The following is a 22,320-nucleotide window of genomic DNA, read 5'->3' on the forward strand; positions in this document are numbered from 1 at the left end:
GCACAGCATGTGTATCTGCAGCTACACATGCCATCGAACACATATATACATATATTTAGTGTGCACTTACCTCCAGTTGGGAGACTGCCTATAAGTAATCTACTGTTGTGTTACTATAATAAAGTACCTTTATGTTTTGTAACTGTGTGGTTCTTTCATGTGTGAAGCTGCTGCGTGACTATTGTGGCATTGCATAAGCTTTGCAGGTCTCATAGCTAAGTCTTGGCTGCTCATCCACAGCTACCTCTAGAGAGGTCTGGCTTCCTACACGGTCTACATTCACTAATAGGGGTTGCCTGGACCTGGTATAAGGTGCCAACACCATAGGTGTCCATCATGCCAACTTCCTACACCCTCAACGAACTCTGTAATAAGATAATGAATCTATGGTTTCATGTGCTACACGGTTTATGATGAAAGATAGAGATGGCGAAAGGTCATTTTCTACTCAATCTTCACTTCCCATGATGTTGGGTTAGACAATTAACTTAAGGTTTCCAAGTTCAAAATCACCTTCACAGTAAATGTGGATGAACAGGCATGTTTCAAATCTTTGTATCAGGTTTTTCACATAAAATTAAGACATGGATGTTCAATATACTTTACCTCTTTATCTATGAAGTGAGATTTATCCTTTTCCTGTTCCGGTGTGAGATACAGAACTTTCTCCTCTAAGAAAAGAAATTGTAAAAGAAAAAAAAAAAATCTTAGATGAACAAGGACACTAAATAAAATGAGAAACAAACATGCAACAGGACAATTCGGTCAGTGAAGCAGTGTGTAGGAAGTTGGTTCTGTATGTGCTACCTCAAAGTAAGAGTGTGCACAGAGTCCAAAGGTTCCCCGAAGAGGTAAGATAGTGGCAACATTTGATAATTCTAATGCTCTATTTTAGTAGGCTTATCAGAGGGTAGTGTTAAGCATTTATTGTAAACACACAGGCAATAAATGCGGAAGACACACTCAAAGACTTAACTCCAGGCCAATAGTTTTTAAACAGAAAAATATATTTTCTTTATTTTTTAGAACCACAAGTTCAAGATTGAGTGGGTGTTTGGGGGGGGCTTCTCGGTCCAGCCACAGACTGGGCTAGGCAGGGAGTCGCCTGAGGGTCACTCCTGCACTGGAGTTCGGTTCCTTCTGGTCCTGGGGGCTGCGGGTTCAGTGTTTGGTCCAGGTGTCTGGTTCCTTGTTACAGGCAGTCGAGGTCCGGGGGAGCCTCTGGATTCTCTGCATGCGTCGCTGTGAGGGTCCAGGGGGCTTGTCTCGGGTTACTCACGAGGTTGCAATCGCCAGGGAGTCCTCCCTGTAGTGTTGGTTCTCTGAAGTTCGAACCAGGAGTGAAATCTCACGCTTCCGGCGGGATGAATGAAGTCTTTAGAAGTTGAAAGAAAGTGGCAAACTTGTTGCTGTTTTTGAACAGAGCTGCTGTTTACAGGAGTTTCTTGGTCCTGTGGTTCAGGGCAGTCCTCTGAGGCTTCAGAGGTCGCTGGTCCCCGTCGGATGCGTCGCTGTGCAGGTTGAGTCTGGATGCAGGTCGGTAGGGCTGGGGCCAAAGCAGTTGTCTCCGTCGTGTCTGCAGGGCTTTCAGGTGAGCAGTCTTTGTTTCAGGTTGCAGGAATCTGACTTGCTGGGTTCTGGGGTGCCCCATAACACAAAATTTAGGGGTGTGTTTAGGTCAGGTGGGCAGTAGCCAACGGCTACTGTCCTGGAGGGTGGCTACACCCTCTTTGTGCATCTTATTGGGGGAATCGTCCAATCTCAAGATGGAGGATTTCTAAAGACAGGGGTCACCTCAGGACACCTTAGGGGCTGTCCTGACTGGTGGGTGACTCCTCCTTGTTTTTCGCATGATCTCCTCCAGCCTTGCCACAAAGTGGGGGCAGAGGCCGGAGAGGCAGGCATCTCCTCTAGCTGGGATGCCCCGGGGTGCTGTAACAAAGGGGGTGAGCCTTTGAGGCTCACCGCCAGGTGTTACAGCTCCTGCAAGGGGGAGGTGATAAGCATCTCCACCCAGTGCAGGCTTTGTTACTAGCCACAGAGTGACAAAGGCACTCTCCCCATGTGGCCAGCAACATGTCTCGAGTGCGGCAGGCTGCTAAAACCAGTCAGCCTACACGGGTAGTTGGTTAAGATTTCAGGGGGCACCTCTAAGGTGCCCTCCGGGGTGTATTTTACAATAAAATGTACACTGGCATCAGCGTGCATTTATTGTGCTGACAAGTTTGATACCAAACTTCCCAGTTTTCAGTGTAGCCATTATGGTGCTGTGGAGTTCGTGTTTGACAGACTCCCAGACCATATACTCTTATGGCTACCCTGCACTTACAATGTCTAAGGTTTGGCTTAGACACTGTAGGGGCACAGTGCTCATGCACTGGTGCCCTCACCTATGGTATAGTGGACCCTGCCTTAGGACTGTAAGGCCTGCTAGAGGGGTGACTTATTTATACTGCATAGGCAGTGTGAGGTTGGCATGGCAACCAGAGGGGAGTGCCATGTCGACTTACTCGTTTTGTCCTCACCAGCACACACAAGCTGGCAAGCAGTGTGTCTGTGCTGAGTGAGGGGTCCCTAGGGTGGCATAAGACATACTGCAGCCCTTAGAGACCTTCCCTGGCATCAGGGCCCTTGGTACCAGGGGTACCAGTTACAAGGGACTTACCTGGATGCCAGGGTGTGCCAATTGTGTAAACAAAAGTACAGGTTAGGGAAAGAACACTGGTGCTAGGGCCTGGTTAGCAGCCCTCAGCACACTTTCAAATCAGAACATATCAGCAAAGGCAAAACGTCAGGGGGGTAAGCATGCCAAGGAGGCATTTCCTTACAGCTACCCTGCACTTACAATGTCTAAGATTTGGCTTAGACACTGTAGGGGCATAGTGCTCATGCACATATGCCCTCACCTGTGGTATAGTGCACCCTGCCTTAGGGCTGTAAGGCCTGCTAGAGGGGTGACTTACCTATGCCACAGGCAGTGGGTTGTGGGCATGGCACCCTGAGGGGAGTGCCATGTCGACTTAGTCTCTTTCTTCCCACCAGCGCACACAGGCTGTGAGGCAGTGTGCATGTGCCAAGTGAAGGGGTCCCCAGGGTAGCATAATACATGCTGGAGCCCTTGGAGCCCTTAGAGAACTCTGTGGCCACAGGGGCCATGGTAACAGGGATTTCTGTGTGCCAGGGCTGTGGCAATTGCACAAACAAAGGTACAGTTTAGGGAAAGAACGCTGGTGCTGGGGCCTGGTTAGCAGGGTCCCAGCACACTTCCAATCATAACTAGCTTCAACAAAAGACAAAAAGGTTAGGGAGTAACCATGCCATGAGAGGCATTTTCCCAGACTGGGTGTTTGGGGTTGACTTGAACCCCTAAAGGTGGTCTACCTATGCCCCGGAGACCGAACTTGGAAGTGCTGTACTTACTGTAATAACTAAACTGTACTTACCTCCCCCAGGAACTGCTGAAAATTGCAGTGTCCACTTTTAAAATAACTTATTGCCATTTTATGAAAAACTGTGTACATTACTGTTTTGATTCAAAGTTCCTACTATACTTATGCAAAGTAACTTACATTTTATGTACCTTACCTGAAATTTGAATCTTGCATTCTAAAATAAATTAAGAAAATAATATTTTTCTACATAAAAACATACTGGCCTGGAGTTAAGCCACTGAGTGTGTGTTTTCACTTATTGCTTGTGTGTGTTAAACAAATGCTCAACACTACCCTCTGATAAGCCTAACTGCTCGACCACACCATCAAAATGATGTAGTGTGCACAGAGTCCAGGGAATCCCCAAGGGGCTTGACAGAGGAGTGCTTTCTTTCTTGTGTGTATGTACTGTCTGACTGTAGTGGTATTGCATGAGCTTTGCATGTTCCTAGATAAGCCTTGGCTGCTCAGCCACAGCTGCCTCTAGAGAGCCTGGCCTCTAGACACAGCCAACACTTCACTAAGAGAGGATACCTGGACCGGTATAAGGTGGAAGTACCATGTGTGCCCACCAGGCCAACTTCTTACAGCAGACTTATGCAAAGCATTTATATCTACAGCCACACATGCCACTGAACGTAAATTTTCTACTCTTCAATATAAGGCACCCTGTTTAGGGCTTGTTAAGTCTATCTTACAGGTGACATACATTAAAAAGGGAGGTTTGGGATTCGCCATTACTTTAAAAGGCAAAGATGAGTTAGTAGTTTTAAACAACCCTCCCACCCCCCAACATCCAGTCTTCAGTGGCCTTGTTTTACTTTGCTGAACTTGTGGTGGCACAACTAGTACTGCAGTCCTTGAGGGGCACCTCAACTTACATGCCCTTGGTACCTTATACTAGGGAATTACAATTAGGTTGGACTATCCCAATTGAGCAAGCCAATTAAACATGATCCATTTTAAGGGTCAGAGCACATGCACGGAGTCCTGTTTAGCACGGCTCAGGGCATTTCGTAATCCTTAACAGTACCGATTAGTGAAAATGGGGGCAAAAAGGGGGCTAACCTGCAAAAATACATTTTCCTTACACAGATAAGTAAGGTATATATTTATAATGCAAAATTCAAAAAACGTTTAAAACGCTCTGCAAAAATGAAGGCATTTGAAATTTTAAGCTAAAAATTAAGTTATATCCTTCATGGATATAACGAAATCTAGCATGGCCAAACCATGGCCTATATTGAAGCAGATATAAGAGCCCACAAAAAGAATACATAATGAGCAAACATGACAAGATATTAAGGTAGAGACTAGCACATCGCCTTGTCTTTTAGAGCTAAAACAAAAATGTGAAAAGCCTTCCCATTAAAATTTAAAGTTTGATCCTAGAAGTTGCTTAGTACTCGGTCCCTGACTTCCAGGAGTGATTCAGAGGGGCTCCACAAACGTCAAACAGTTAAGAACGTATCTTTGTCAACGAGAAAAGTGAAAATAGATTTACTGTTCACATTTTCAGGATGACAATTACAGTTCACTTACCTTCGGAGCCATTACAGCGAAGCATGTATCTCATGATATCCAAGTTTTCATACACTATCAGAATCTCTACAGCACCCATTTCCAGGGCTTTTAGTGTGTCTTCAACGCCAAAACAATACTTCCCAGTGTCTTGACTGATCTCATCAAAGTATCGCCCTGCATTTTTCAAGATTAAATAAAAGCTGTATAAGCAAATGAAGAAAAAGTGCAATCACAATACACAAAATGCCTTTCAGCATGTAAAGCAGAGACCCTCCCATATGACCAAGAAAACTAACTCAAAAATCTATTGTAGGAAAGTATCTTTTTGGCATGGTTACACCCCAACTTTTTGCCCGTTTATCAGTGTGTTTAGGCTGTCTTCACTGGGGTCCTGCTAACCAGGACCCCAGTGACTGTGCTCTCTCCTCCAAATTTGGCTGCTTTAGTACCCTTTAGACCCCACAGTTGGCATACTGGTGTACCCTGTAAGTCTCTACTATATAATACTTAGGTACCTAGGGCATGGGCACATGTCCTCATGGGCTGCAGCAGGTATTATGCCGCCCATGCAAACTATGTCTGCAGACCTGCCATTACAGCATACGAGAAAAGGTGCCTGCACCCTTTCACTGCTGGTCACTGCACCAGATCACTGTAAGACACCCCAATGGTAAGTCCTACTAGCTCAGAGAGTAGGGGGCAGGTGCCTGGGTGTGAGGGCACCCCTGCATGAGCAGAGATGCCCTTACCAACTCCAGTTACAATGCACTGGACTTCGTAAGAGCAGGGAAGCACTTTTACCTGTGTACTGGCCACCGGTCACTACCTATGGACCAGCTACATAACGGCAACTCCGAACCTAGGTATGTTCAGTATCTAACATGTCAAAATCATACCACAATACTAATGCCAGTATTGGTGGTGTGATTCAATGCACTCGGGCTCCTTGGAGGACTCCCCAGTACTGCTCTCACCAGTCTTCCAAGGTTTGTGGGGAGTGTTCCACGCAGCCGGTTGTCATTGCAGTTAGTGTCCGTGGATAAAGGTGAGTGATGCCTTCACTCCAAGGGAGATTCCTTCTTCCTTCTCATGCAGATTGAAGACTTGTTGCCCTCAAGAGGATGCACAGCTGAGGAAATGTTGCAGAAGCTGGAAGGAGCCAAGGAAAGAATGTTGCAAGCAGAGCCAGTGTCGTGGATGCAGCAAGCCGGTTCCTGGAGGGTCTAGTTGCACTTCCAGTAGCCTGAAGTTTAAGTAAACTGAGCCGAGTAATCCTGCAGGAGTCCTGCTCATCGAATCGGAGGAACCACCCAAGGGGGAGATCCTAAATAGACCTGGAAGGGGGATTAGTCACCTAGCCAGTTGGCCACCTCTAAGGAGGGGGCTCTGACGTCACCTGCCTGACCTGGCCACTCAGATGCTCCCTGAAGTCCCTGCCAACCTTGGATTCAAGTTGGCAGAACCCAGGGACCCTCTGGAGGAGCTCTGGGCACCACCCCTGGTGATGGACAGGGCATTGGTCACTCCCCTTTTCATTGTTCAGTTTCGCGCCACAGCAGGGACTGGAGGTCTCTGAACCTGCGCAGACTGGGTTATGCATGGAGGGCACCAGATGTGCCCTTCAAAGCATTGCAGTGGCTTGAGGAAGCTATCCCCACCCAAGCCATGTAACACCTATTTCCAAAGGGAAAGGTTGTTAACCCACTCTCCCAAAGGAAATCCTTTGTTCTGTCTTCCTGGGCTTGAGCTATTCAAGCAGCAGGAGGACAGAAACCTGACTGAGGGGAAGGAGCACCTTGGGATGCCCAGAAAACTGGCGAAAGCTGGTAGGAGCAATGCTGGGGGTCATCTTGGGAGTCCCCCCCAGAGTGCACGGAATCATACTTCCAATATTGACAACAATATTGGGGTAGGATTCCGGCATGTTTGATACCAAACATGTCTAGGTTAGGAGCTACCATTATGTAGCTGGATATAGGTAGTGACCTATGTCCAGTACACACATAAAATGGCGTCCCAGCACTCACGAAGTCCATGAACATGGGGCTGGAGTCCGATGGGGCACCTCTGCTCATGCAGGAGTGCCCTCACACACAGGTACCTCTGTAACCTGCCCCCTGCCTAGGAGGGCCTACCATAGGGGTGGCTTACAGTGACCTGTAGTGAAAAAGGGAGCATGCACCCTTTCAAGCGGGCTGCAATGGCAGGCCTGCAGATACACTTTGGATGGGCTCCCCATTGGTGGCATAATACATACTGCAGCCCATGAGGGACCCCTGGTGCCACAATGCCCTGGGTACCATACACTAGGGACTTATAAGGGGGCACCAGTATGCCAAATGTGGGGTGTTTGTGGACTAGGCAACCACGTTTAAAGGGAGAGAGCAGTCACTTTGGTCCTGGTTAGCAGGTTCCCCAGTGAACACAGTAAAAACATACTTGACAGCAGGCACAAAGTGTGGGTAACCATGTCAAAAAGAGGGTACTTTCCTCCACTGATGGACACCTCTGCACCAGTCGCCCCATACCTGGTGAGAAGAGGATCAAAGATGCACCTACGTTCCTGAGCACCCTGTGTTTGTAACCTACCTTTGGTTGTCCTGGACTGGCCTCCTAGCCAGAGACTGCAACCTTTTTACAGAGACTGATTCCCATAGAAATACATTAGGCAGCCAACGCTGGACTACACCTCTGCACCCAGCTGCACCAGTGCCACCAGGAGTGACCTGCTGGTGTGGTCCTGACCCATGCCAGTACTCACCTTAGGTCTTGAAGATTGGTCTAAGTTGTCAAACATTATCTGATTGCAGAACTTTTTTTCCTCCCATAGGGAAATATTGTGCCTTCCAAAAATAGCACTGTCGACTTTCCAAAAGTTACAATTTCTATTTAAAAACATACATACTTGAACAATTTTTCTGATGCCTAAACATATATAAAATGTACCTGCTGTTTTTATAAAGTGGTGTGGATCTCCACTTAAGTCATGTGTCTCATTTCTGAACTACTGTATGTATATGTAGATGTCTTGCACTACTCTGTGTGAAGTTAAAGGATGCTAAGCCACACTACTCCTAAGTAGAGCGCTTTGGGATTGCATAGCAAGCCCTGTCCATTAACTGTGGAACCCCTGAACCCTTTACACAGAATTAGCATACTACATAAAGGGCCAGCTTCCTACAGGGAGGGACAGGACAAAAGTCAGAAAATTTAAATCCCACTGGGGTAGGGGGACCAGACGTACTGGATTTCCCCAACTGTTCTCGTTTTTGGTGGACTGTCCCAGTGCCCCCCCATGCTTTTCTTCATTTTACATATGTCGTGGTTTTTGGGACAAAGGTCAGGTAATTAAATTAAGCAAGCCAGAGTTGAAGTGTAGGAAGTTTGCTCTGTATATAATATCTCAAAATTAGATACAGTGTGCACAGAGTCCAGGGGTTCCCCAGAGGCTTAAGAGGCTAAAGTAGATAATACTAATGCTATTTTGTGATAGGATGGTCAAGCAGTTAGGCTCATCAGAGGGTAGTGCAAAGCATCTGTTGAACACACACGGGCAATAAATGAAAAACACACACTAAATGACTAACTCCAATCCAATTGTTTGTACATAGCAAAAATATATTTTGTTACTTTATTTTTTCCAAATTGGCAAGTTATATGGACTCTGAATAAATGACAATCTGTTTTAAAAGTTGACAGTGCAACTTTCAGAAACAGTTCCGGGGGAAGAAAAGTAATCAAATTTTTGAGGCAAGTAAAGGACTTACAGTTCCAGTCTCCGCAGGTTAGGATGTCCACAGGTTGGGGATTAAGTTAACCCCAAACATTCCCCATGAGCAACACAGGACAGGCTGGGCGCAAAAGTGCAAGTGGAGGTTGATTTAACATGGGCTCCTATGGAGACTGGGGGCACTCAGGAATCTGGCCTGCTTGCAGATAAATGCCCACATCTTCAGAGGGCAGACCATGGGGGAGGTTTAGAGGAGCGGGGTGGGGTGTGTGTGTGTGTGTGTGTGTGTGTGTGTGTGTGTGTTTGTTTGTGTGTGTGTTGGGGGGGCGGGGGGGGAATACAGGGGGGCACAGGTCAGTATCAAACAATTCTCAGCGACGCCGGGGTGGTCAGTGCAGGGTGAAAACACTGGTTTGGGCTCCAAATGCTTTGCTATAGGGGGGCCCCATGGGTCACAAAGATGCTGCAAGTGAGGGGGGGAGGTGGGGGGGGAAATCGGTTCCAGGAAACCAAAGGCTGGGCAAGGAGAAGGGCTGCCTGCTGGATGTTGCTGCACCGAAGGCCACATTCCCCAAGGCCAGGGGGCTGTGGGTTGTAGGCAATTGCAGAGTGGGCAGGACTCTCAGATTCAGAGCAGTTCTGGAGTTCGAGTTTGTCTGGACAGGGTCACAGAACACAGGAGTTATTGGTACACTGGGGTGCAGGCAGTCCGAGACTTAAGAGGTTGCTAGTCCTGCAGGATGCGTTGTCTTCTGGTTGTAGGGTTTCAAAAGCTGGGGACAGGCCTGAAGGGCTGGGGACAAGTCAGTTGGTGTCTTCAGGCTTCTCAGCTGAGTGGTCCACAATCTGACCCCTGTAATTGCCCCTAAATCCAGGATTTAAGGACGCCCCTTGTAAGGAAATGCCTCCTTGGCATGGTTGCCCCCTGACTTTTTGCCTTTGCTGATGCTATGTTTACAATTGAAAGTGTGCTGAGGCCTGCTAACCAGGCCCCAGCACCAGTGTTCTTTCCCTAACCTGTACTTTTGTATCCACAATTGGCAGACCCTGGCAGCCAGATAAGTCCCTTGTAACTGGTACTTCTAGTACCAAGGGCCCTGATGCCAAGGAAGGTCTCTAAGGGCTGCAGCATGTCTTATGCCACCCTGGAGACCTCTCACTCAGCACAGACACACTGCTTGCCAGCTTGTGTGTGCTAGTGAGGACAAAACGAGTAAGTCGACATGGCACTCCCCTCAGGGTGCCATGCCAGCCTCTCACTGCCTATGCAGTATAGGTAAGACACCCCTCTAGCAGGCCTTACAGCCCTAAGGCAGGGTGCACTATACCATAGGTGAGGGTACCAGTGCATGAGCATGGTACCCCTACAGTGTCTAAACAAAACCTTAGACATTGTAAGTGCAGGGTAGCCATAAGAGTATATGGTCTGGGAGTTTGTCAAACACGAACTCCACAGCACCATAATGGCTACACTGAAAACAGGGAAGTTTGGTATCAAACTTCTCAGCACAATAAATGCACACTGATGCCAGTGTAAATTTTATTGTAAAATACACCCCAGAGGGCACCTTAGAGGTGCCCCCTGAAACTTAACAGACTGTCTGTGTAGGCTGACTAGTTCCAGCAGCCTGCCACACCAGAGACATGTTGCTGGCCCCATGGGGAGAGTGCCTTTGTCACTCTGAGGCCAGTAACAAAGCCTGCACTGGGTGGAGATGCTAACACCTCCCCCAGGCAGGAGCTGTGACACCTGGCGGTGAGCCTCAAAGGCTCACCCCTTTGTCACAGCCCAGCAGGGCACTCCAGCTTAGTGGAGTTGCCCGCCCCCTCCGGCCACGGCCCCCACTTTTGGCGGCAAGGCTGGAGGGAACAAAGAAAGCAACAAGGAGGAGTCACTGGCCAGTCAGGACAGCCCCTAAGGTGTCCTGAGCTGAGGTGACTCTGACTTTTAGAAATCCTCCATTTTGCAGATGGAGGATTCCCCCAATAGGGTTAGGATTGTGACCCCCTCCCCTTGGGAGGAGGCACAAAGAGGGTGTACCCACCCTCAGGGCTAGTAGCCATTGGCTACTAACCCCCCAGACCTAAACACGCCCTTAAATTTAGTATTTAAGGGCTACCCTGAACCCTAGAAGATTAGATTCCTGCAACTACAAGAAGAAGGACTGCCTAGCTGAAAACCCCTGCAGAGGAAGACCAGAAGACGACAACTGCCTTGGCTCCAGAAACTCACCGGCCTGTCTCCTGCCTTCCAAAGATCCTGCTCCAGCGACGCCTTCCAAAGGGACCAGCGACCTCGACATCCTCTGAGGACTGCCCCTGCTTCGAAAAGACAAGAAACTCCCGAGGACAGCGGACCTGCTCCAAGAAAAGCTGCAACTTTGTTTCCAGCAGTTTTAAAGAACCCTGCAAGCTCCTCGCAAGAAGCGTGAGACTTGCAACACTGCACCCGGCGACCCCGACTCGGCTGGTGGCGATCCAACACCTCAGGAGGGACCCCAGGACTACTCTAAGACTGTGAGTACAAAAACCTGTCCCCCCTGAGCCCCCACAGCGCCGCCTGCAGAGGGAATCCCGAGGCTTCCCCTGACCGCGACTCTTTGAATCCTAAGTCCCGACACCTGGGAGAGACCCTGCACCCGCAGCCCCCAGGACCTGAAGGACCGGACTTTCACTGTAGGAGTGACCCCCAGGAGTCCCTCTCCCTTGACCAAGTGGAGGTTTCCCCGAGGAACCCCCCCCTTGCCTGCCTGCAGCGCTGAAGAGATCCCTAGATCTCCCATTGACTTCCATTACAAACCAGACGCTTGTTTCTACACTGCACCCGGCCGCCCCCGCGCTGCTGAGGGTGAAATTTCTGTGTGGGCTTGTGTCCCCCCCGGTGCCCTACAAAACCCCCCTGGTCTGCCCTCCGAAGACGCGGGTACTTACCTGCAAGCAGACCGGAACCGGGGCACCCCCTTCTCTCCATTCTAGCCTATGTGTTTTGGGCACCACTTTGAACTCTGCACCTGACCGGCCCTGAGCTGCTGGTGTGGTGACTTTGGGGTTGCTCTGAACCCCCAACGGTGGGCTACCTTGGACCAAGAACTAAGCCCTGTAAGTGTCTTACTTACCTGGTTAACCTAACAAAAACTTACCTCCCCTAGGAACTGTGAAAATTGCACTAAGTGTCCACTTTTAAAACAGCTATTTGTGAATAACTTGAAAAGTATACATGCAATTTTGATGATTTGAAGTTCCTAAAGTACTTACCTGCAATACCTTTCGAATGAGATATTACATGTAGAATTTGAACCTGTGGTTCTTAAAATAAACTAAGAAAAGATATTTTTCTATATAAAAACCTATTGGCTGGATTTGTCTCTGAGTGTGTGTACCTCATTTATTGTCTATGTGTATGTACAACAAATGCTTAACACTACTCCTTGGATAAGCCTACTGCTCGACCACACTACCACAAAATAGAGCATTGGTATTATCTATTTTTACCACTATTTTACCTCTAAGGGGAACCCTTGGACTCTGTGCATGCTATTCCTTACTTTGAAATAGCACATACAGAGCCAACTTCCTACACCCCTGAACTTAGCTTGTCAGAGGGCAGTAGCCATTAGCTACTGTCCCTGAGGGTTACTACACCCTTCTGGTGTCCACTCCCTTTGGGGAGGGGGACACAGACCTAACCCCATTGGTCCCTGTCCTCCAAACTATTTTGCAAGGTAGGGGTCACTTCATCTCTGGACACCGTAGGGGTGGTCCAAGCTGAAGTGGTCACTCCTCCTTGTTTTCACCGACTTGATGCCAAAAGTGGGGCTTTCCCAGGGGGGTTGGCGGAGAGAGGGGGTCAGACATCTCCACTAGCTGGAGTGCCCTGCTGGGGGCATTTTAACAGGCATGAGCCCTTGAGGTTCACCGCTAGGTGGTACAGTTCCTGCAAAGGGAGGGGGAGGTGGGGTTCAGACATCTCCACTAGCAGGAGTGCCCTGGGGGCACTGTAACAGGCCTGAGCCTTTGAGGCTCAGCGCTAGGTGGTACAGTTCCTGCAAAGGGAGGGGGAGGTGGGTAGGTGGCGGGGGTTGTGTGAAGCACCTACCACCCAGTGGAGGCTTTGTTTCTGGCCACAAACAGCACAGAGGCTCTCAACCCCATGTGGTTAGAAACTACTCTGACTGGTCAGTCCTGCACTAGAAGTGTGGCTAAAGTACAGGAGGACATCTCTAAGATGCCCTTTAGGTGCATTTTTCAATACATCCAACACTGGCATCAGTGTGGGTTTATTGTGCTGGGAAGTTTGATACCAAACGTATCAGACTTCAGTGAAGCCATTATGGAACTGTGGAGCTCATAATGACAAACTCCCAGCCCATACACTTTACATGGCCACACTGCACTTACAATGTCTAATAATGTACTTCGACACTCTAGCAACAAATTGCTCATGCTGCTATGCCCTCACCTGTGGTATAGTGCACCCTGCCATAGGGCTGTAAGGCCTGCTAGAGGGGTGACTTACCTATGCCCAAGGCAGTGGGTTGTGGGCACGGCACCGTGAGGGGGTTGCCATGTCAACTGTCTTTTGCTCACCACCAGCACACACAAGCTGCAAAGGCAGTGTGCATGTGCTTGGTCATGAGTCCCCCAGGGTGACATAATACATTCTGTAGCCCTTGGTACAAAGGGTACCTTCTACAAGGAACTAAACTGCGTGCCAATTGTGGAAGCAATGGTACATTTTTAAGGGACGAACACAGGTGATGGGGCTTGGTTAGCAGGATCCCAGCACACAATCAAGGTAGCATCAGATATCAGGCAAAAAGTGTGTGTGTGTGTGTATGGTTGGACGTAACCATGCAAAGAGGGCACTTTCCAACAATGAATAGTTGTGTATATCTTGCTAAAAAATAGATACAAAACATACTGTTGTGAAAAACATCCATGTTTTGAAACCAATATTAAAACACTGACAGTTTCAGACAGACAATACCACAGTTATTCAAGTACACAAATTATAAAGAGTCCAATGCTGGGTAACGCAGGGTTGTGGACTTTGAGACGATCATGAAAAAATACCAAACTTGGCTGCTCTAAAAGCAACTAGCTTTTGTACAGTCATTTTCAGCCCATGCTGGTAAATAGTGAGATGTGGAAGAGAGGTTTCAAAAATGAAGGACGCAGTTTCTTACTCTTACCTATTAGTTTTTTCTCTTGAATGAACTTCACACTAGAAAGCACTTCTGTTGAGAGTTCAATGGCTTGATTGAATCCATTTTCACCTCCATAAGAGATATCTACCAACTTCAACACTTTAGATTGTAATCGCTTAAAGAAAAAAAAAATTTGAAGATCTCATTAGTAACCTCTTAGAGTACAGTCTCAAGAACAATGAATGCACTCCAGTGTCAAGAATATCTACGATCATGTTTAGCGCATAATATAACATTGCCTACAATAAGACACAAGCATCCTGTAAAAATAATGAATGTTTTTTTTTTAGGTCACTTAAGTGTGAACGCGTAAAGTCTTCAGAATGGGATTATAAAGTTTTTTTTATCAATATTCAGTCATGGTACACAGCCAGGCCAGGGAGGACAAATGTGGTTACTCATGAGGATGGTGACTAGTGGCCGTTAAATTTAAATGTATGGAATATCAATAACTAACTCCAGGCCAATGGTTTTTATATAGCAAACATGTATTTTGTTAATTTATTTCTAGAACCACAAGATTCAAGTTGTAAATAAGTACACTTTCAGGTAAGTATCCAATATATGCATCAAAACCACTTTGTTTCAAATTTGCAAGTTACACGTTTTTTGACTAAATAATCTATTTTAAAAGCTGACAGTGCAATTTTCAGAACAGTTCTAGGGGAGGAACAAAAGTTAGCAGTTACGAGGTAAGTACAAGACTTATAGTTCCAGTCTACGGGGGTTCTGATCAGAATCACCTGGAGACCAGCTCTAGTTGGTTGGGCCACCTAGACATGGGCAGCAGGTGCAGAGTGGGAAAGACTTGCGGATACGGGATGGTTCTGGAGCCCTTGGATGAAGTTTTCTTTGGACAGAGCCGCTGCATGGGAGTTCTTGGTCCTCTGGGGAGCAGGCAGTCCTCCGGAAGCCTTTCAGAGGTGTCTGGTCCTGCAGGATACGTTGCCTCAGCTGGAAGCAGGCAGATAGGGCTGGGACGGTAAGAAAGCTGCTCCAGCTGATGCATTCCCAGACTGAGACATGATGGAGAGTTAAAAGTGCAAAGTTCCAAAGGCAGAAAAACAAGTTCCCAAATGCAGCTCAATATAGTCAATCAAGGATTACCACAAAAATGGAAGCACAGAAAAATGTTAAAAGAAAAGGCAACAAAATCTCAAGACAGGTAGTATGTGGTCACGTAGTGGTCTGCACTGAAAACAGTAGTGTACACTTAATCCGTGTATGACAAGTACAAATACAAGTCCAATCCCAACCGCTGATCACCAGTGTTAGAAATGGGGTCTTTGGTTGGCAATCAGGTTACCTACCCCCTGTCAAGCAAGGACCCTCACTCTAGTCAGGGTAAAGGAGAATCACCCCCAGTTAAGCAGGAAGGCTTAACTTCAGAGTCTAGGTGTAGAGTGTTCGTACCAACACACAGTAATTCAGTGAAAACACTAAAAAATGGCAACACAGGTTTAGAAAAATAGGTAATGTTTACCTAAACATAACAAGACCAAAACGACAAAAATCCAACCTACACAAGTCAAGTTTGGAATTAAAAAGCAAGAGACTCTTAAATCCTTGAGAAAACAGTTAAACCACTCTTATCGTTGAAAAGCACCTGGGTAGCACAAAAATAACACGCACGGACGAGTGTGCATAGGAAAAGGCTAGCGATGCCGCACACGAGACCGTGCATCGTTTCTCCTCCTCCGCTCGGCGTGCAACGTTTTTCTCTCCACAGGAGAGCAAAGAGTCGATCCGGGCAAGCACTCTAGTCCGGACAGGCTTTGCGTAGTTTTTCAACACCCAGCGAGGTTCGCATTGAAAATCCTGCAGCACGGTATCAGCAAAACTGCATTATGTGGGTTGAGATGTTATCAGCCTCCGTCAGCAGGTGTTGCGCGTCGTTTCTCCAGCTGCGTGCGTCGATCCTCCAGCTGCAATGCCGGTGGAGCGTCATTTCTCAGCCGCGTCTCAGAATGTGTGTCGAAATGTTCCACGCACTTCGGTCTGTGCGTGGATTTTCAGACTTGGCCTGCCAGCTTCACCTTCCACAGCCCCGGAACTGGATAGGGCACCACTTGGCAAGGCAAGAGGTCCAGCAGAAGAAGTCTTTGATGGCCCTGAGACTTAAACAGGAGGCAAGCTCAGGACAAGCCCTTGGAGATTTCTTCACAAGAAGGAATGCACAACAAAGTCCAGTATTTGTCCCCTTGCACAGGCAGAAGTAGTGTAGGAAAATGACTCTTATCTAACTTTTTGCCTTTTGTTTATGCTAGCGTTAAATTGAAAGTGTGATGGAACCCTGCTAACCAGGCCCCAGCACCAGTGTTCTTTCCCTAAACTGCACCTTTGTCTCCACAATTGGCACAGCCCTGGCACACACATTAGTCCCTTGTAAATGGTACCCTTGGTACCAAGGGCCCTGCGGCCAGGGAAAGTCTCTAAGGGCTGCTTGTTCTCAAACTTCTCAGCACAAATAAATCCACACTGTAGGATGTTGGCTCTGTATATACTATCTCAAAGTAAGAGATAGTGTGCACAGAGTCCAAGGGTTCCCCTTAGAGGTAAGATAGTGGCAAAATTAAAAAATTCTAATGCTCTATCTTGTGGTAGTGTGGTCGAGCAGTAGGCTTATCAGAGGGTAGTGTTAAGCATTTGTTGAACACACACAGGCAATAAATGAGGAACACCCACTCAGACAATTCCAGGCCAATAGGTTTTTATATTGAAAAATATATTTTCTTAGTTTATTTTAAGAACCACAGGTTCAAGATTTACACTAAACACTTTAAATGCAAGGTACTTCACTTAGATACTTTAGGAACTTTGAATAAAAGCAATATCATATACAGTCTTTGTAAAAATTGCAATAAATTATTTTAAAAGTGGACAGTGCAAAAATCAACAGTTCCTGGGGGAGGTAAGTAAAGGTTAGTTTAGGAGGTAAGTAAAACACTTACAAGTTCAGTCCTGGGGTTCAAAGCAACCACAAAGTTACCACCCCAACAGCACAGAAGCGGTCAGGTGCAGAGGTCAAAGAGGTGCCCAAAACACATAGGTGCCTATGGAAAACAGGGGTGCTCCGGTTCCAGTCTGCCAGCAGGTAAATACAAAAAACACCATCAGCGGCACATGGGCGGCCGGGTGCAGTGTGCAAAGCAGATGTTAGGTTTTAGATAGGAAACAATGAAGGGACCCGGGGGTCTACCCGGCGGTGCAAGCAGGCATGGGAGGGCTTCTTGGGACAGCCACCACCTGGGCTACGCAGAGGGTCATCTGGGGGTCACTCCTGTGCGGAAGTTTGGTTCCTTCAGGCCCTGGGGGCTGCGGGTGCAGTGTTGGTTCCAGGCGTCAGGTTACTTGTTACAGGCAGTCGCGGTCAGGGGGAGCCTCTGGATTCTCTCTGCAGGTGTTGCTGTGGGGGCTCAGGGGGATCGTCTATGGTTACTCACGGGCTCGCAGTCGCCAGGGAGTCCTCCCTGAGGTGTTGGTTCTCTGAATCTCGAGCCAGGGGCGTCGGGTGCAGAGTGAGAAGTCGCACGCTTCCGGCAGGAAATGTGCAGTCTTTCAAAGTTGCTGCTTTGTTGCAAAGAAGTAGCTGGTTTTGAACAGGGCCGCTGTTCACAGGAGTTTCTTGGTCCTTTAGTCCTGGGCAGTCCTCTGAGGCTTCAGAGGTCGCTGGTCTCCGTCGGAAGCGTCGCTGGTTGCAGGTTTTCGAAGTTGGACAGGCCGGTAGGGCTGGGGCCAAAGCAGTTGTCGTCTTCCTCCTGCTCTGCAGGCTTGTAGGTCAGCAGTCCTTGTTTCTTCAGGTTGCAGGAATCTAGTTTCCTAGGTTCTGGGGTGCCCCTAAATACTGAATTTAGGGGGGTGTTTAGGTCTGGGAGGCAGTAGCCAATGGCTACTGTCCTGGAGGGTGGCTACACCCTCTTTGTGCTTCCTCCCTGTGGGAAGGGGGGTACATCCCTAATCCTATTGGGGGAATCCTCCAAACTCAAGATGAAGATGGAGGATTTCTCAAGGCAGGGGTCACCTCAGCTCAGGGCACCTTAGGGGCTGTCTTGACTGGTGGGTGACTCCTTGTTTTTCTCATTATCTCCTCCAGCATTGCCACCAAAAGTGGGGGCAGTAGCCAGAGGGGCGGGCAACTCCACTAGCTGGGATGCCATGGGGCGCTGTAACAAAAGGGGTGAGCCTTTGAGGCTCACCGCCAGGTGTTACAGTTCCTGCAGGGGGAAGTGTGAAGCACCTCCACCCAGTACAGGCTTTGTTCCTGGCCACAGAGTGACAAAGGCACTCTCTTCATGTGGCCAGCAACTCGTCTGGTTGTGGCAGGCTGGCAGAAACTGGTCAGCCTACACTAGAAGTCGGATTGGTATTCAGGGGGCATCTCTAAAATGCCCTCTGGGTGCATTTTACAATAAATTGCACCCTGGCATCAGTGTGCATTTATTGTGCTGAGAAGTTTGATACCAAACGTTCCAGATTTCAGTGTAGCCATTATGGAACTGTGGACTATGTTTGACAAACTCCCAGACCATATACTCTTATGGCTATCCTGCACTTACAATGTCTAAGGTTTTGCTTAGACACTGTAGGGACATAGTGCTCATGCACATATGTCCTCACCTGTGGTATAGGGCACCCTGCCTTAGGACTGTAAGGTCTGCTAGAGGGGTGACTTACCTATGCCACAGGCAGTGTGAGGTTGGCATGGCGCACTGAGGGAAGTGCCATGTCGACTTAGTCATTTTCTCCCCAGCAGCGTACACACAAGCTGTGAGGCAGTGTGCATGTGATCAGTGAGGGGTCCCCAGGGTGGCATTAGACATCATGCAGCCCTTAGATACCTTCCCTGGCATCAGGACCCTTGGTACCGGGGGTACCATTTCCAAGGGACTTACCCGAGTGCCAGGGCTGTGCCAATTGTGGAAGCAAAGGTACAGTTAAGGGAAAGTACACTGGTGCTGGGTCCTGGTTAGTAGGGTCCCAGCACACTTTCAATCATAACTGGCATCAGCAAAAGGCCAAAAGTCAGGGCGTAACCATGCCAAGGAGGCATTTCCTTACAAGTGCAAACAGCCAAACAACTATCAAAGTAACCCAGACAGGGAATCCACAAACAGACAGTCACAGAATGGTTTAATGAAGAAAATGCCCACTTTCTAAAAGTGGCATTTTCAAACACAGCATCTCAAAACCAGCTTTACTAAAAGATGTATTTTGAAATTGTGAGCTCAGAGACCCCAAACTCCACGTGTTTCTGCTCCCAAAGCCATTTAAACACCTATTTCCTGTGTGGGAAGGCAATGGCTTACCTCCACCAAAATTGGACAGCTGGCAGAGAGTACCAAGAGGACTACTCCGGGCCACAACCTGTGATGTAGGATCCACCCAGCCGGTCGTCACCTGCTGTAGGTGCCTGCAGTTGCAGTGGAGTGACTCCTTCACTCCAAAGGAGATTCCTTCTTCTTGTGCAGGCTGAAGAGTTGCTGTCTTCTGAGGATGCACGGCAGGGGAAATGTTGCAAAGCTGACAGGAGACGTGGAAACAAAGTTGCAGAAGTCTTATTCGTTGTTGCAGTATTGTTGGTTCCTAGAGGGTGCAGTCACAGTTCCAGTGGCCAGACGTCAAAGTGGAGGTTGCAGAGGAATCCTGCAAGCCGAATCAGAGGACCCACTCAAGAGTCCCTAAATAGTCCTGAAGGGGGATTGGTCACCTAACCAGGTAAGCATCTATCAGGAGGGGGCTCTGACCTCACCTGGCTGGCCACTCAGATGCTCTAAGTTCACTGCCAGCCTTTGAAACAAGATGTCAGAACCCAGGGACCGTCTGGGGGAGATCTGGGCACCACCCCTGGGGTGGTGATAGACAGGTGTAAGGAAATGCCTCCTTGGCATGGTTAACCCCTGACCTTTTGCCTTTGCTGATGCTATGTTTTGAATTGAAAGTGTGCTGAGGCCTACTAACCAGGCCCCAGCACCAGTGTTCTTTCCCTAACCTGTACTTTTGATTCCACAATTGGCACACCCTGGCATCCAGGTAAGTCCCTTGTAACTGGTACCCCTGGTACCAAGGGCCCTGATGCCAGGGAAGGTCTCTAAGGGCTGCAGCATATCTTATGCCACCCTGGGGACCCCTCACTCAGCACAGACACACTGCTTGCCAGCTTGTGTGTGCTGGTGAGGACAAAACGAGTAAGTCGACATGGCACTCCCCTCAGGGTGCCATGCCAACCTCACACTGCCTATGCAGTATAGATAAGTCACCCCTCTAGTAGGCCTCACCGCCCTAAGGCAGGGTGCACTATACCATAGGTGAGGGCACCAGTGCATGAGCACTGTGCCCCTACAGTGTCTAAGCAAAACCTTAGACATTGTAAGTGCAGGGTAGCCATAAGAGTATATGGTCTGGGAGTCTGTCAAACACGAACTCCACAGCACCATAATGGCTACACTGAAAACTGGGAAGTTTGGTATCAAACTTCTCAGCACAATAAATGCACACTGATGCCAGTGTACATTTTATTGCAAAATACACCCCAGAGGGCACCTTAGAGGTGCCCCCTGAAACTTAACCGACTGTCTGTGTAGGCTGACTAGTTCCAGCAGCCTGCCACACTAGAGACATGTTGCTGGCCCCATGGGGAGAGTGCCTTTGTCACTCTGAGGCCAGTAACAAAGCCTGCACTGGGTGGAGATGCTAACACCTCCCCCAGGCAGGAGCTGTGACACCTGGCGGTGAGCCTCAAAGGCTCACCCCTTTGTCACAGCCCAGCAGGGCACTCCAGCTTAGTGGAGTTGCCCGCCCCCTCCGGCCACGGCCCCCACTTTTGGCGGCAAGGCTGGAGGGAACAAAGAAAGCAACAAGGAGGAGTCACTGGCCAGTCAGGACAGCCCCTAAGGTGTCCTGAGCTGAGGTGACTAACTTTTAGAAATCCTCCATCTTGCAGATGGAGGATTCCCCCAATAGGGTTAGGATTGTGACCCCCTCCCCTTGGGAGGAGGCACAAAGAGGGTGTACCCACCCTCAGGGCTAGTAGCCATTGGCTACTAACCCCCCAGACCTAAACACGCCCTTAAATTTAGTATTTAAGGGCTACCCTGAACCCTAGAAAATTAGATTCCTGCAAACTACAAGAAGAAGGACTGCCTAGCTGAAAACCCCTGCAGAGGAAGACCAGAAGACGACAACTGCCTTGGCTCCAGAAACTCACCGGCCTGTCTCCTGCCTTCCAAAGAACTCTGCTCCAGCGACGCCTTCCAAGGGACCAGCGACCTCTGAATCCTCTGAGGACTGCCCTGCTTCGAAAAAGATAAGAAACTCCCGAGGACAGCGGACCTGCTCCAAAAAGACTGCAACTTTGTTTCAAGGAGCAGCTTTAAAGACCCTGCAATCTCCCCGCAAGAAGCGTGAGACTTGCAACACTGCACCCGGCGACCCCGACTCGGCTGGTGGAGACCCAACACCTCAGGGAGGACCCCCGGACTACTCTCCGACTGTGAGTACCAAAACCTGTCCCCCCTGAGCCCCCACAGCGCCGCCTGCAGAGGGAATCCCGAGGCTTCCCCTGACCGCGACTCTCTGAAACCTCAGTCCCGACGCCTGGAAAAGACCCTGCACCCGCAGCCCCCAGGACCTGAAGGACCGGACTTTCACTGGAGAAGTGACCCCCAGGAGTCCCTCTCCCTTGCCCAAGTGGAGGTTTCCCCGAGGAAGCCCCCCTTGCCTGCCTGCAGCGCTGACGAGATCCGTTGATCTCTCATAGACTAACATTGCAAACCCGACGCTTGTTTCTACACTGCACCCGGCCGCCCCCGCGCTGCTGAGGGTGAAATTTCTGTGTGGGCTTGTGTCCCCCCCGGTGCCCTACAAAACCCCCCCTGGTCTGCCCTCCGAAGACGCGGGTACTTACCTGCAAGCAGACCGGAACCGGGGCACCCCCTTCTCTCCATTCTAGCCTATGCGTTTTGGGCACCACTTTGAACTCTGCACCTGACCGGCCCTGAGCTGCTGGTGTGGTGACTTTGGGGTTGCTCTGAACCCCCAACGGTGGGCTACCTTGGACCAAGAACTGAGCCCTGTAAGTGTCTTACTTACCTGGTAAAACTAACAAAAACTTACCTCCCCCAGGAACTGTGAAAATTGCATTGAAAAGTATACATGCAATTGAAATGATTCAAAGTTCCTAATGTACTTACCTGCAATACCTTTCAAACAAGATATTACATGTTAAATTTGAACCTGTGGTTCTTAAAATAAACTAAGAAAAGATATTTTTCTATAACAAAACCTATTGGCTGGATTTGTCTCTGAGTGTGTGTACCTCATTTATTGTCTATGTCTATGTGTATGTACAACAAATGCTTAACACTACTCCTTGGATAAGCCTACTGCTCGACCACACTACCACAAAATAGAGCATTAGTATTATCTATTT

The 22,320-nt window shown here is 48.7% G+C and overlaps 1 protein-coding gene across 1 annotated transcript in view; it reads right to left on the minus strand.

Annotated features, from left to right (window-relative positions):
* ETF1 (eukaryotic translation termination factor 1) overlaps positions 1–22,320 on the minus strand; it is a 255,204-nt gene that overhangs the window by 83,388 nt on the left and 149,496 nt on the right. Inside the window, exons 7-9 of the mRNA XM_069199325.1 lie at positions 13,878–14,007; positions 4,974–5,129; positions 607–671 (exon numbers count right to left, since the gene is read on the minus strand). Coding sequence (XP_069055426.1) covers positions 607–671; positions 4,974–5,129; positions 13,878–14,007 — 351 coding nt within the window. The remainder of the gene's footprint in view (positions 1–606; positions 672–4,973; positions 5,130–13,877; positions 14,008–22,320) is intronic.

Source organism: Pleurodeles waltl, chromosome 7, assembly GCF_031143425.1.
Source record: "Pleurodeles waltl isolate 20211129_DDA chromosome 7, aPleWal1.hap1.20221129, whole genome shotgun sequence".
Taxonomy (NCBI): Eukaryota; Metazoa; Chordata; class Amphibia; order Caudata; family Salamandridae; genus Pleurodeles; species Pleurodeles waltl.